At 40.4% G+C, this 16,017-nt stretch overlaps 1 protein-coding gene across 1 annotated transcript in view; it reads left to right on the top strand.

Annotated features, from left to right (window-relative positions):
- The first annotated feature begins 747 nt into the window (after window positions 1-747).
- Window positions 748-16,017, top strand: part of LOC132161129 (nuclear factor 7, ovary-like) — a 28,802-nt gene continuing 13,532 nt past the window's right edge. Inside the window, exons 1-2 of the mRNA XM_059570981.1 lie at window positions 748-1,415; window positions 1,673-1,768. Of these exons, the coding sequence (XP_059426964.1) occupies window positions 1,020-1,415; window positions 1,673-1,768 (492 nt within the window). The 5' untranslated portion in view covers window positions 748-1,019. The remainder of the gene's footprint in view (window positions 1,416-1,672; window positions 1,769-16,017) is intronic.

Raw genomic sequence — 16,017 nt, forward strand, 5'->3', positions numbered from 1 at the left:
TCTGAAAAATCAGTATTTTCCTCCATATTTTCGAAAAGTTTCTCCCGGTGAAATCAAACGCACAGGCACTGATCTGTGATAGGTCTGTTAGCGCATTAGGTACAACCCCCTATGGGCACACTACTTGTGCTTGTAGTCTATACAGAAATCCACCCTTTTTACACTTCCTCCTACAATGACGTCAAATGACTATTTTAGCCTAATTGTAGGAGGAAGTGAAAAAGGTAAATAGTGGATTTCTCTCGTCTCAGGGGAAAATGAGAGAATGTTGCACAACCATTCAATAGTATGACTGGTTTTCTAACAATGGACCTCTTAATGCAAATGGGTGGAGTGACCCTTTAACATTTCTGTCACACACTTGGAGTATTCAGCCAATCACAACGCACTGAATAGCTGGCCAATCAGAGCACACCACACTTTTCAGAACAATGAACTCCGTAAAAATTTACGTGTTTCAGAAGGAGGGGCAATAATGTAAAGTTTTTTTTATACTTAAACCACATAAACACATTTCATCACACTAAATGCACCAAATAATGTTATTTTTAGAAACGTCATATGACCCCTTTAACATTTGTGTATTCTTCGTTGTTCTTTTGTGTGTGTGTGTGTGTGTGTGTGTGTGTGTGTTTTATAGCAGTTTATTTTAATGTTTCAAAGTTCATTCTGAATGCAGTTTGTTAAGATTTTACCTGAAGAAACCCTGATGTTCCTGTCAGACTTGTTTAAACACAGTCATGTGATCATAAGCTCCTCCCTCTCACAGCTCTTACCAGGAAGAGACTGACGTGTTATTTCTGCTTTCTCTCACACTGACTCTCTCTTCTCTACTGACAAAAACAATAAAGAACCAGCCATCAGTGAAGAACCAAGAGAAACACTTTACAGAAGGATCTTTGTGCAGTTTGGTTCTGAATAGATAGCAGATCTTTGTGATTCTCGAGGGGGTTTGTTTTTCAAACTGTCGTTCAGAAAGTGAAAGTAAAGTTTAGATCGCTGGAGCTCTAAGAGTGAAAATGGCTTCTCTATCTGAAGATGATATTTCTTGTCCTGTATGTCAGGAAATCTTCAAGAATCCTGTTGTTTTATCATGTAGTCACAGTGTCTGTAAAGAGTGTCTTCAACAGTTCTGGAGAACCAAGAAAACTCAGGAGTGTCCCGTCTGCAGAAGAAGATCCTCAAAAGAACAGCCTCCATGTAATCTTGTGTTAAAAAACTTGTGTGAGTCGTTCGTGAAGGAGAGAAATGAGGTTCGTTCATCAGGATCTGAGGAGATCTGCAGTTTACACAGTGAGAAACTCAAACTCTTCTGTCTGGAGGACAAACAGCCGGTGTGTGTAGTGTGTATGAATTCACAAAAACATGACAATCATAAATTCAGACCCATCGATGAAGTGGTTTCATCATATAAGGTGAGAAAAGTGGCTTTTAGCCAGCTTCATGTTGTTATAAAAGTCATGTTTAAGTGTTGATTTGAACAGAGCTGGTTGTGTTTAGTTCAGCTGAACTCCGTTATCAATAAAGTTTCATAGATTTGAGGAATTATTTACTATGGGGCCAAATACTATTTCACACAGGCCCAGTTGGTATTGGAGATCAAATCACTGTATCGTCTTTTTTTTTCACTGTAATCTGGGGTTTTATGGAGTTTTATTTTATTTAATTCTAGGAGGAGCTCAATACAGCACTGAAATTGTTACAGAAGAAACTTCAACACAATGAAAACATTAAAGGAGAGTTGGGGAAAACAGTTCAACACATCAAGGTGAGGAAACAGAATCCAGAGTGTTAGGGTCGAGCTTGTTCAAAGACAACAACATAAAGAGGGAAACAGACAACGAAATCGGGTTTAAATAATTTATAATTTATTGGGAAATGAAATTAAGCAATAAAAAATAAAAAATGTTTTTTGGAAAAAGAAAAACGACAAGAAGATATTTAAATATATGTCTAAATGCAATGAAATATCAATATTAAAAGGGAAAATAACACATAAGCTGTCTTAGAAAAGCCTGTGCCCAACTCTCACTGGCATACACTGCAACTCTAAAAGTATGCTTCAAATATAGGGGCCAAAAGCACAGCTGTAGCCAAAAACATTTTTGCATTGTTAAATGCTTCCTGACACTTTTCTGACCACACAAGTGGCACTTTGGTACTAAGAAGGGGTGGTGTTGGCGCAGTGGATAAGACACACGTCTTTGGCGTGAGAGACCTGGGTTCGAATCCACTGTGAGACACCAATGTGTCCCTGAGCAAGACACTTAACCCCTAGTTGCTCCAGAGGCATGCGACCTCTGACATATATAGCAATTGTAAGTCGCTTTGGATAAAAGCGTCTGCTAAATGAATAAATGTAAATGTAAAAGTAGAAGATCAGATAGTGGCACCACAACAGTAGCAAAGTTTCTACTAAGTCCTCTACAGTACCCTGCCAAACCCAAAAATCTGTGAAGTTCACGTTGGTTTTGAGGCACAAGGAACTCACAGATAGCTCAATCTTTGCCTCTGCAGGCCTAAGCTGCCCACCACACATCACCTGACCAAGATATGTACCCCTGGCTCTCCCAAACTCACATTTGGCCAGGTTTATAGTAAGGTTAGCAGCGGCGAAATGAGAAAACATTTCCCTGATTTGTGTGAAGTGATCAGTCAGAGTATCACTATATAAAACCAGATCATCAATATAGACCTCACATTCATGCATCCCATATAAAACACTGTTAACAAGACGTTAAAATGTACCTGGAGCATTTCGTACTCCAAATGGCATAACTTTATACTGTAAGAAATTGTCAGGTGTCACAAAAGAAGATAACTCTTTAGCTGGATGGGTTAAAGGCACCTGGCAGCAGTGGTGAAAGTCATTCTCAAGTAAAAGTAGAGATATCTACCATATTTTCCGGACTATAAGTTGCACTTTTTTCATAGTTTGGCTGGTCCTGCGACTTATAGTCAGGTGCGACTTATTTATCAAAATTTATTTGACATGAACTGAGAGAAATGAACCAAGAGAAATGAACCAAGAGAAAACATTACCATCTCCAGCCGCGAGAGGGAGCTCTATGCTGCTCAGTTCTCCTGTAGTCTACACTGAAGACACAGAGCGCCCTCTCGCGGCTGGAGACGGTAATGTTTTCTCTTTGTTCTTGGTTCTAAATTAATGCGACTTATAGTCCAGTGCGACTTATAGATGTTTTTTCCCTCATCGTGACGTATTTTTGGACTGATGCATATATATATATATAATATATATATATATATATAACATTTTCATACACCACTTGAGTACCAAGATTTTGTTCACTTTTAATTTATATTTATCCATTTCGCATTTTGGGTAAGAATAAGAAGCACTTCATCTGTACTTAGTGACTTTCATTCCAACGTAAGAAAACATTTCTGGTATCAGCATCTGAAAAAGCATTTAGGTGCATTTACAGTGTATGTATTTCAGAGAGGACAGATGGATAAATAAAGATTTGTTTTTAAATGAAACATTGAATACTGATATTTGAAATAATTTATAACATGATCAAAATAGTAGAAATGTGAAACTTAAACCACCAGTAAGTGGCAACAAGTGACTGTAAATGAGTGAGTAATGGAGATTCAACCGATTCATTCAAAGCATTTGACTGTGTTAATGAGTGAATCACTGATGCATTTATTCAACCGATTCTTTCAAAAAGCTGTTTCATTCAATAAGTAAACACCTTCCATTGCTCAGAGACGCAAAACAGTGCTGTGATCTTTGTTTGGAACTATTTTTGTTGGCAAAATTGAGCAAAAACAAGCAACATTATATTAAATGTGTTCATGCTATTTGCAGAAAATGGTACCCTTTGTGTGATATAGATTAACTCTATTAAATTATATAAACATAAAAAAGCATACAGAAGCTTTTTGCAGTCTACAATTTAGAATGCCTTGAATTTAGAGTTTTAATAGACTAATAAATATCTCACTCTGTGTGTGATTTGGTCAAGAGAGTCTTGATTTGGTGATATACTTGATAATGTCAGATCACACATCATTATAACAACACTTACTATATTGCAGTCGATGCTGTATCACACACCCCTGACTCGACTTGAGTGGGAAAGTTTGCACATGAGTGTTTTTAGGAGTCTAACTTGCAGACGCCAGACCACTAATTTGTCAAACCGTCTCTCCTGTATGTAGCGGTGTTTTGTGCGTTGTGTTTAAACAAAAGACAGACTACGAAAATTCTTGCCAGCATCCTCATTTATTCCGTATAACACAAATGGAAATACCACTGCTTTTCATACCACTGCTATGCTGATGACACTCAACTCTACCTCTCATTCCATCCTGATGATCCAACGGTTGCTATTCGCATCTCAGCTGTCTAACATACATTTCTTCCTGGATGATGGACCATCACCTTCAACTCAACCTTGCCAAGACAGAACTGCTTGTGGTTCCAGCAAACCCATCGTTTCATCAAAGTTTCACCATCAAGTTAGGCACATCAACCATAACTCTTTCAAAAACAGCTAGAAGCCTTGAAGTTAGGATTGATGATCAGCTGACTTTCTCAGACCACATTGCTAATACTGTCCGATCCTGCAGATTTGCTTTATTCAACATCAAGAAGATCAAGCCCTTTCTTTCGAAACATGCTGCACAACTCCTTGTTCAAGCTCTTGTTCTGTCCAGGCTTGACTATTGCAATGCCCTCTTGGCAGGTCTTCCAGCCAATTCTATCAAATAGGGGTGTAACGATTCACTCGTTTTCTCGATGCATCGATTACAAACCCTGACGATTCATATGCAGCGATCTTGAAACATGATTTTTTAATCGTGAATCACCGATCTTGGACAGTAATCGATTCAAAATGCTAAGAATCGAATGAATCGCGATTTCTATAGCGATTCAATGCTTTCAAAATGTATACACATTAAATTACTACACGCACGAATTAATGGAGACCTTGAAGAGTGTTCGTGAATCGTGCCTCTTATCTGTCCTTCACGTGCTCCACTGTTATGAGACTGTCACAGGATTGCGCTCGCGCTCCGTTCCTCTCTGACGCAGCTGACGTGTGATCTATAGGACTCGTGGCCAGTAATGCTAACGTGAAGTAGTTTTACTTTTCTGTAGTTTGTCAATGGCTCTCTGCATCTTACCGACGGAGTTACCGGAGCCGTCGACAGCTGTATTTATTGCATGGACGGAGCAGAAATGTAAGTGTCAAAGTCAAAGTCAAAGTCACCTTTATTTATATAGCGCTTTAAACAAAATACATTGCGTCAAAGCAACTGAACAACATTCATTAGGAAAACAGTGTCAATAATGAAAAAAAATGATAGTTAAAGGCAGTTCATCACTGAATTCAGTTATGTCATCTCTGTTCAATTAAATAGTGTCTGTGCATTTATTTGCAATCAATTCAACGATATCGCTGTAGATGAAGTGACCCCAACTAAGCAAGCCAGAGGCGACAGCGGCAAGGAACCGAAACTCCATCGGTGACAGAATGGAGAAAAAAAACCTTGGGAGAAACCAGGCTCAGTTGGGGGGCCAGTTCTCCTCTGACCAGACGAAACCAGTAGTTCAATTCCAGGCTGCAGCAAAGTCAGATTGTGCAGAAGAATCATCTGTTTCCTGTGGTCTTGTCCTGGTGCTCTTTACAGGGGATCTGTATCTGGGGCTCTAGTTGTCCTGGTCTCCGCTGTCTTTCAGGGATGTAGAGGTCCTTTCTAGGTGCTGATCCACCATCTGGTCTGGATACGTACTGGATCCGGGTGACTGCAGTGACCCTCTGATCTGGACACAGACTGGATCTGGTGGCCACGGTGACCTCGGAACAAGAGAGAAACAGACAAATATTAGCGTAGATGCCATTCTTCTAATGATGTAGCAAGTACATAGGGTGTTATGGGAAGTGTTTCCGGTTCCGGTTTACCTAATTAATGCAGCCTAAAAATCCTTTAACGGATTTGGATAATAAAAGCATATTAGTATGTTATGTGTATGCCAGGTTAAAGAGATGGGTCTTTAATCTAGATTTAAACTGCAAGAGTATGTCTGCCTCCCGAACAATGTTAGGTAGGTTATTCCAGAGTTTAGGCGCCAAATAGGAAAAGGATCTGCCGCCCGCAGTTGATTTTGATATTCTAGGTATTATCAAATTGCCTGAGTTTTGAGAACGTAGCGGACGTAGAGGATTATAATGTAAAAGGAGCTCATTTAAATACTGAGGTGCTAAACCATTCAGGGCTTTATAGGTAATAAGCAATATTTTAAAATCTATACGATGCTTGATAGGGAGCCAGTGCAGTGTTGACAGGACCGGGCTAATATGGTCAAACTTCCTGGTTCTAGTAAGAACTCTTGCTGCTGCATTTTGGACTAGCTGTAGTTTGTTTACTTAGCGTGCAGAACAACCACCCAATAAAGCATTACAATAATCTAACCTTGAGGTCATAAATGCATGGATTAACATTTCTGCATTTGACATTGAGAGCATAGGCCGTAATTTAGATATATTTTTGAGATGGAAAAATGCAGTTTTACAAATGCTAGAAACGTGGCTTTCTAAGGAAAGATTGCGATCAAATAGCACACCTAGGTTCCTAACTGATGACGAAGAATAGACAGAGCAACCATCAAGTCTTAGACAGTGTTCCAGGTTATTACAAGCAGAGTTTTTAGGTCCTATAATTAACACCTCTGTTTTTTCAGAATTTAGCAGTAAAAAATTACTCGTCATCCAGTTTTTTATATCGACTATGCAATCCATTAGTTATTCAAATTGGTGTGTTTCACCGGGCTGCGAAGAAATATAGAGTTGAGTATCATCAGCATAACAGTGAAAGCTAACACCATGTTTCCTGATGATATCTCCCAAGGGTAACATATAAAGCGTGAAGAACAGGCGGCCCTAGTACTGAGCCTTGAGGTACTCCATACTGTACTTGTGATCGATAGGATACATCTTCATTCACTGCTACGAACTGATGGCGGTCATATAGGTACGATTTAAACCATGCTAATGCACTTCCATTAATGCCAACAAAGTGTTCAAGTCTATGCAAAAGAATGTTGTGGTCAATTGTGTCAAACGCAGCACTAAGATCCAATAAAACTAATAGAGAGATACACCCACGATCAGATGTTAAGAGCAGATCATTTGTAACTCTAAGGAGAGCAGTCTCAGAACTATGATACGGTCTAAATCCTGACTGGAAATCCTCACATATACCATTTTTCTCTAAGAAGGAATATAATTGTGAGGATACCACCTTTTCTAGTATCTTGGACAGAAAAGGGAGTGTCTAAATCATACGCACAGATCCATTGAATGATAAATGTTTTTAAACAATGCGGATGAACCGAATATACGAAGGAAACTTTTAAAATTAACCACAGCATTAACAACGACCTTGAAATAAGAGCGCGAGATTTATCTGATAGCCTAATCAGATGCATGAAAGTAGTGTTTGTTTCATTAGCAAACAGACATCTGGCGCGTTTTCTCTCAGAATCATTCGCTGATGGAGAGGAAAAGTTAAATAGAGATGAAGACGTTTTCACACTGAAAGAGAAGCGATCTCACTCTCATAGAAGTGCCAGGTTATATCTGCAGCTAAACTGAATAGAAGCAGAATGAACTGATGAAACCCACAAACAATTTATGAATGATGCAGTGCTAATTGACATTTATTACAGTACAGAAACTATAAAGTATATTTTCTACGTTATTCTTTTCAGAAAATTTAAATAATTGCTAATTAAATGTAGCCTAGAATATAAAACAATCATAAAATTGCCATTAGGAAAAAAATATCGATTACAAATGATTGATTATTGTCCAGCAGTGTATTTGATTTATTACAGCTAATTAAAAGTAATTAAAAAAGAAGATAATTCCTTGTAAAAAAAATAAAATAATAATAATAATAATAATAATAATAATAATAATAATAATAATTATTATTATTATTATTATTATATAGGCTACATACATAAAATGATTGTATTTGACATTTCTGTCACTTCTGAAATTATGGCTACGCCCCTGGTGTGACAAAATGTTAGCTTATACATAATACTCTTTAAGCTCTTTTTTAAAAACTTGGCTTACATACATTTTTACGTATGCCATGTCGCATCATTAAACTAGCATTTAACAATGGACAAAAGTTTTTTTTTTTTTTTTTTTTCAAACCTATGGTTCTCTAACCATAAATGCTACTGTAATTTGTCCCCTGACTAAGCTTTTAAAGAATTTAGTAGAAGCATTTAAATAATCCCGTGAATGCACTTAAAGAATGCAGAATTGAATCGTTATAATCGAATCGAATTTAATTGTGAATCGAATCGAATTGCATCGTTCTAAATTTGCAAAAATCGTTCTTGAATTGAATCGAAAACCTATGAATCGTAATCGAATCGAATCGAATCGCTGCCTTGCCAAAGATTCACAGCCCTACTATCAAACCTTTACAATTAATCCAGAACTCGGCAGCAAGATTAATTTTTAATGAGCCAAAAAAAATACACGTCACACCTCTGTTTATCAATTTGCACTGGCTTCCAATAGCTGCTCGTATAAAATTCAAGGCATTGATGTTTGCCTAAAAAACTACCACTGGCTCTGCAACCATTTACCTAAATTTGTTACTTCAGACTTATGTGCCCTCTAGAAGCTTGCGTTCTGCAAGTGAACGTCGCTTGATTGTGCCATCCCAAAGAAGCACAAAGTCACTTTTACGGACTTTTAAATTAAATGTTCCTCCTGGTGGAATGACCTCCCCAACTCAATCCAGACAGCTGAGTCCTTAGCCATCTTCAAGAATCGGCTTAAAACACATCTCTTCCATCTTTATTTGACCCTCTAACTTTAGCACTCTCTGTTCTAAATCTATTCTTTAAAAAAATCTAACTTCCTTTCTAATCTTTTTGTATTCTATTTTCTTTTCATTTATTATGCAATTGTGTGTGTGTGTGTGTGTGTGTGTGTGAAAACATCTCTAACACTAGCTTGCTTTATTCTTTTTTTATTCTATCGGTTTTCTTTTTTTCTTTTTTTTCTTTTTTTCTTTTTTCTTTTTTTATTATTTTTATTATATTATTTAAAATCCCATGCTACGTGTACTGTTAACCTAACTGAGACTTGTTATAGCACTTATATATCATTGCTTTTTGTTGTTTTTGATCGCTTCCACTGTCCTCATCTGTAAGTCGCTTTGGATAAAAGCGTCTGCTTAATGAATAAATATAAATGTAAATGTAAATATGAGGACTCATGCAGCACATAAACCAGCGTGCAGCAGCAATGCACGACGCTGAGAAAGAGAAAATTACAGATATTAAAAAGAAACTTCAAAAAAAGCATGGCGGCAGGAAACCCCAAATATGGTCATGGCAAGTGGAATCACAAAGTAATTTCCTAAATACACAACTGCTACACTTAATTCTCCAGTCTTAAGACTATCCTTTTCAGAATTAGAAATGCAAGAGGGTTGCAAAGCCTCTAAACACTCGCAGGAATAACATGCCTGTTACACATTACATACTCTTAGTGTTCATTTTTGCACAGTATTTCATAAGATCTTATCCATCTCCGGATTCACTCTTTAAATACTCTGTGGTGTATCGTGTGGAAGACAATAAACAGACTGAGCAGAAACTACCGAACATGTCTTTACTCTGTTGTTTCCGTGAACAGACTCCCAACTACAGATGCCCCATTTGCTCAAATATCGTTTGCCAAACAATACTTAACACAATCACTGCCATTTCAATAATGACCCACAAGGTGGCAGCCTTAACCTGTAAATACACAAGTCTATAACATTCCTCCCCTTTTAGTTTTAAACAAAAACCCTTTTAAATTTAGAAATAATTAGCAACAACTAACTTTGCATTTAAATCTCACAACCATAATAAATTTACTGCCTTAATTAAATCTGAATCTCCGGCAAAAAATGTACTTCCTATTTTCAACAAAAAAATGTCTCTTGGCAGCTTACATTCACTGTGCAGATTTACATTTACCTACAAAACACTGCTGGTTATAGATTCAGTCTTTTAGGTGGTACACGGGCCCTCTCTGGGTACCGCCGTTTCTCAGGTGAGTTTTTGTTTGCTGTGTGAGATGACACCTCGACAACCTGTTCAGTTGGTTTAGTGAGAACAGTAGGTGGTATTTGCGTCACTGGTGCACTAGGCAACACAGCTGGAACAACACAGTCCATAGTTACTGGCGGCTCATTTTCAACCTCTGATGAGGGCAAGCTTTTTTGAAGTGTCTCAACATTTCCTCGCCATGGCAACATGTGGTCGACATGCACTGTGCGCTGCCTCTGACCTTCTTGCACCATGTATGTAACAGCTCCCAGTCTTTTCAGTACCTCTGACTGACTCCATTTCTCCACTCCTCCCCTGAAATTTCGGACGCGGACCACTTCCCCTTCCAGAAAGAAACGAAGAGATGAGCCATCACGGTCATGATGACGTTTCTCTTCAATCTGTCTGGCAAGCATGGGCTTAAGCAAACAGAAACGAGTTCGGATCTGGCGTTTCAGAAATAACTCAGCCGGTGTCCGTCCAGTCACGGTGTGGGGTGTACTGCGGTACATGAGCAGGAAATTTGCAAGTCTATGACTGAGTGGCAAGGGAGCCTTTCCCTCCGCTTCCAACACATTCTTCGTCAGTGCACGTTTCAAGATCTGCACTGACCTCTCTGCAGCTCCATTTGATGCAGGATGGTATGCAGGTACAGCAGTGTGTTTGATACCGTTTCTCTCCAGAAACTGTGTAAACTCCTTCGACACCAGCTGTGGACCATTATCTGATACCAGCTCTTCTGGCAGTCCATAAGCAGAGAACAAGCTTCGCAGCACTACAATTGTGTTGTGAGAGGTGGTGGAAGACATGGGAAAAACTTCTAACCACTTTGACTGGCTATCAATGACCACCAGAAAATACTGCTTGTCCTTCTCAGCAAAATCAATGTGAATCCTCTGCCACACTCTTTCCGGCCATCTCCAGTGGTGCAGCGGTGCGACTGCTGGCATTTTCTGAACCGCTTGGCAGATTGAGCAACCTTTCACCAGTTCTTCTATTTCCCCATCACAGCCAGGCCACCACATGTAGCTGTGAGCGAGAGCTTTCATGCGGCAGATACCCGGGTGCACATGATGAAGGTCTTCCAGTAAACGCTGTCGATAACCTGGGGGTATGATGACTCGCTGGCCCCAAAGAACGCAGCCTTGTTCTGCTGACAACTCCTGCCTGCGTATGAAATAAGGCCGCAGTGCTTCCTCCTGAACATGACTTGGCCATCCATTCATTGTGTAACTCCACACTTTGTTCAGTATAGGATCTTTTAAAGTAGCTCTCTCAATGTCTTTCGCACCCACTGGTAGTTCCTCCACGTGTGAGAAGTAAAAAATACCTCCCTCTTCTCCTGTGTTGTCGAATGAGGCTCTGGGTAGGCGGGACAAAGCATCAGCGTTTGCATGATCAGCTGATCTTCTGTACTCAATATCATAGCTGTATGCCATGAGGATGAGAGCCCAGCGTTGCATCCTTAATGCTGCTAAAGTTGGGACCGCTGACTTTGGTCCCAGGATAGTTAACAGTGGTTTGTGATCTGTTATGAGTGTGAATTTCCTCCCATAGAGATATTTATGGAATTTCTTAACTCCAAAGATGATGGCAAGTGCCTCCTTTTCGATTTGGGCATATTTTCTTTCAGCCTCAGTTAATGTCCTTGATGCAAAAGCCACAGGCCGTTCCTCTCCATTTTCCATGACATGAGAAATCACCGCCCCTACTCCATAGGGCGACGCATCACATGCAATCCGGAGTGGCAAACGGGTTTCGTAATGCACCAACACTTTATTTTTCTGTAATAGCTGCTTTGCATCTTCAAATGCCTTAGCACACTCAGAAGTCCAAACCCACTTAGCCTCTTTTCTCAGCAGGTTGTGTAAAGGGTGGAGGATGGTGGAGGAGTTTGGCAGGAAACGGCTGTAGTAGTTTAGAAGACCTAAGAAGGACTTCAGCTCAGTGACATTTTTTGGCTCCGGCGCTTTGTTTATGGCTACAATCTTTTCATCAGTGGGGTGGAGGCCATCCTGGTCAATGCGATGTCCCATATACTCCACACTGCTCTGAAAAAACTGACATTTAGACAGTTTCACTCGGACTCCATGTTTTTCCAGACGTGTGAGCACTTCATCCAGTCTTTTTAAATGCTTCTCCTCAGATGAAGCAGTGATGAGAATATCATCCAAAAAACATGTCACATGATCCAGCCCTTGTAAGATCTGGTCCATAACAGACTGAAAAATTGCAGGCGCGCTGGAAACACCATAGCTGAGGCGATGAAATTTGTACAGGCCCTTATGAGTGTTGACTGTCAAATACTTCTCTGACTCTTCGTCTAACATCAGCTGCTGGTAGGCATGAGAGAGGTCAAGCTTACTGAATGATGTTCCTCCTGCTAAAGTAGCAAACAGATCTTCAGTGTTAGGTAGTGGGTATGTCTGCTCTTCCATACACCGATTAATACTGACCTTGTAGTCACCACAAATCCTAATTGTTTTATCTGCCTTTGGCACGGTGACTATCGGAGAGGCCCACTCACTTTTCTCAATCTTTGAAATCACTTCCATTTTCTCCAACCTGTCCAGCTCCTTTTCTACTGCTTCCTTTAATGCGTAAGGAACTGGGCGAGCTTTGCAAAAGATTGGTGTGGTGCCTGGTTTTACGCGGATTTTGGCTTTAAAACCCTCTATGCAGCCTTGGTTCTCAGAGAACACTGCCTGGTGGTGCTGTAACACCTCGTTGACTCCTGGGGTCCCCTCTACCTGTGTAAGCACCCTGTGTACAGTGGAAAATCTGTTTCCAGTTCAGGTGTAGTTCCTTTAGCCAGTTCCTACCAATCAGAGCTGGTCTACTTCCCTTTACAATGACCAGAGGTAAGGTGACTTGCTGTGTTTCATACTTCACTGGTATCCTGATGTATCCTCGAACAGCGATACTTTGGCCTGAATATGATTTTAGCTTTAACTCGGGGGCTGGTTTTAAACTGAATTTGTTCAGATTCGTCTGGTAGAAATCCTCAGATACCACTGACACAGCTGACCCTGTATCCAGTAGCATTGTTGTACTCTTATCACCCAGTGCGACATCCACTGTGTACCCCTTTTCACAGCTTGAGGTGGAGTATACTGTATACACTCCAAAATGTTCAGCCTCTTCATCCTCTCTGTATGCATTTCCTTCAGCTTCCACATACTGAGTTTGAGAAATGGCTTTTCCCTTTCTACATGCACGGGCTATATGTCCAATTTTGGAGCAGGTATGACACTTTTCATTTTTAAATCTGCAGTCACGTGCTGAGTGTTTTCCCCCACATCGGTAGAATGTCTGTTGTTGTGTCCCAAAGTAATTTTTTACTCCTTTTTGGCCTTTGCTTTGTGCTTTATTATCATTTTGTCGTCTAAACTGTCCTTTCCTCCCCTTCTCATAAAAGCTTGCACCTGACAGGGCATTTACCTGATGAGGCTCGCTGTGTCCAGAAAATTCCATTGATTTCTTTGACGCCAGTTCCATTGCGACTGCAATCTCACAAGCCTTTGGGAAAGTCAGATCCTTTTCAGAAAGCAATCTGCGCTGCACGGCATCCGAGCGTAATCCACTCACAAAACGATCTCTTAGCGCATCATCCAGGTACTGTCCAAAAACACAGGTAGCTGATAGCTGCCTCAAAGCCACCACATAATCAGAGACAGTTTCACTCTCTTTCTGATTACGCTTCTGGAACCGAAACCGTTCCGCGATTACAATCGGCGCCGGCTTGTAATGTGTGCTCAGTGCTCTCACCAGATCAGCGTACTCCATAGCACTCGGTACTGTTGGCGACACCAGATTCTTCAGCAGCTTATAAGCATCAGCCCCAATCACCGAAAGAAACACACACACCTTCTTTTCATCCTTGATTTCATTCGCCAACATCCACTGTTCCAGACGTTCCAGATATGACTCAAAATCCTCCTTTGCGTCATTGTATTCATCCACACGACCGATTTGCACAGCCATGGCTGATTTTTTTCCGATGCTAACTACTAATCCAAACACGTGCCTGGTTCCTCCGGAAAAAAAAATAAACTCACTTTTTTTTTTTTTTTTTTACTACGACCAGTGTACGTGACTCTTACAGTCCATTTATGCCGTGGTATTCATTTAATATCCTCGTCGCCATTTGTGGTGTATCGTGTGGAAGACAATAAACAGACTGAGCAGAAACTACCGAACATGTCTTTACTCTGTTGTTTCCGTGAACAGACTCCCAACTACAGATGCCCCATTTGCTCAAATATCGTTTGCCAAACAATACTTAACACAATCACTGCCATTTCAATAATGACCCACAAGGTGGCAGCCTTAACCTGTAAATACACAAGTCTATAACATACTCTTCCTCCTCACAAGGTACCATAAATCACAAATATTCAATACATCTCAATTCAATCACAATTTTACCCTCGTAGTTAATCAGTTTTATATACAGGAACAACCATGCGAAAAAAAAAAAAACTACAACCCAGAAAAAACGTTCTGATGCATATTCTGAATCAGTCTAATGACTGGTTTAACCACCCTCCCACATCTGGTTGTGACTGTCAGAGACCCACCCTGACCGGAAAGTGCTCTGGAACATTGCTGTAAATGGTCAGCGGCTAAATTATCAGTATTTACACCTTTAGCAGCCTGAACAATGTTCTTGTCATCGTCAGTTCCATGTGTCAAAGACCTGCAGTTGGTCTCAATTGTCTGTCTACTGTCGTCTGCATCACATGAAACAGTCAGGGAAGTAGGCTGGTCAACTATACTTAACTGGACAGAATCAGATTCAGAGGGGCCAGCGTCTTGCGAAACTGTGAGCTCAGACACCCATGACACAGTTCTCTCGTCCAGCTCATCAACAGGTAAACCAAGCTCTACATTTCCATTCATAGACAAACTTGACCTGCTTGAGGTGAAATTCTTACAAGTATCATCATCAGACATGTCCTTTTGCAGAGGTAGGAAGTTCACTGGCATAATGAGATTTCTATGAACAACTTTTTCAGTACCAGTCGCACTATTTCTGATTCGGAATGTATGGACTTCATCGTTCATTCCCGTCACTATGTAGATGTGACTCTCCCATCTATCAGCAGTCTTTCTCTTGCCACGCTCTCCCTTATTGGCCAGGAGTACCCTGTCGCCAATATTCACTGGAGCAAATTTGAGCTTCTTATTGTAGAGGTTTGCTTGCCTCTGCTGTTGTTTTGAAGCAGAGCATTGGGCTAGTTTCATAGCCTGTGCAAGATCATCTCTGAAAGACTGCACATATCGGTCATAGTCAACCACCTGTTCATCAAGAAGTGCAGAGTCAAACATCATGTCAACAGGCAACCATGGAGTTCTACCGAACATCAACTGGAATGGAGGATAACTGGTCGTTTCATGAATCGTTGCATTATAGCAAAAAGTGAGAGACTTCAACATTTGAGGCTATTTGTGCTTAGCTTTAGGTGGCAAGGCACGACTCATGTTGCCTAATGTGCGGTTAAATCTCTCAACTGTCCCATTACCCATTGTTGGTAAGGGGTCGTATGGGATTTTTGAACACCTGCAAGCTGAAGCATTTCAGAAAATCAGATTGCTTTCAAAATTGGCTCCCTGGTCAGAATGTACTCGCTCAGGGAAGCCGTAGATGCAGAAAAAGGTGTCCCATAGCTGTTTCGCTACTGTCAAAAGTTCGCTACTGTTCGCTAGGTGATTCCTTACTCCACTCCTTCCTAGATGGCCTACACTTGCGCTCCACAAGATAAAACAGAACAGGATCAGCATGTTGTAATTCTGTCAGCTCCTGCCTTGACAATACTGGATGGTCCAATGGCTGAGATGGTATAATTGACTCAATCAACTGTGGCAGCAGGTAAGCATATTGTTGAACATGATTTTCCTGTTGCCTACTG

This window comes from Carassius carassius, chromosome 1 (assembly GCF_963082965.1).
Source record: "Carassius carassius chromosome 1, fCarCar2.1, whole genome shotgun sequence".
Lineage (NCBI taxonomy): Eukaryota > Metazoa > Chordata > Actinopteri > Cypriniformes > Cyprinidae > Carassius > Carassius carassius.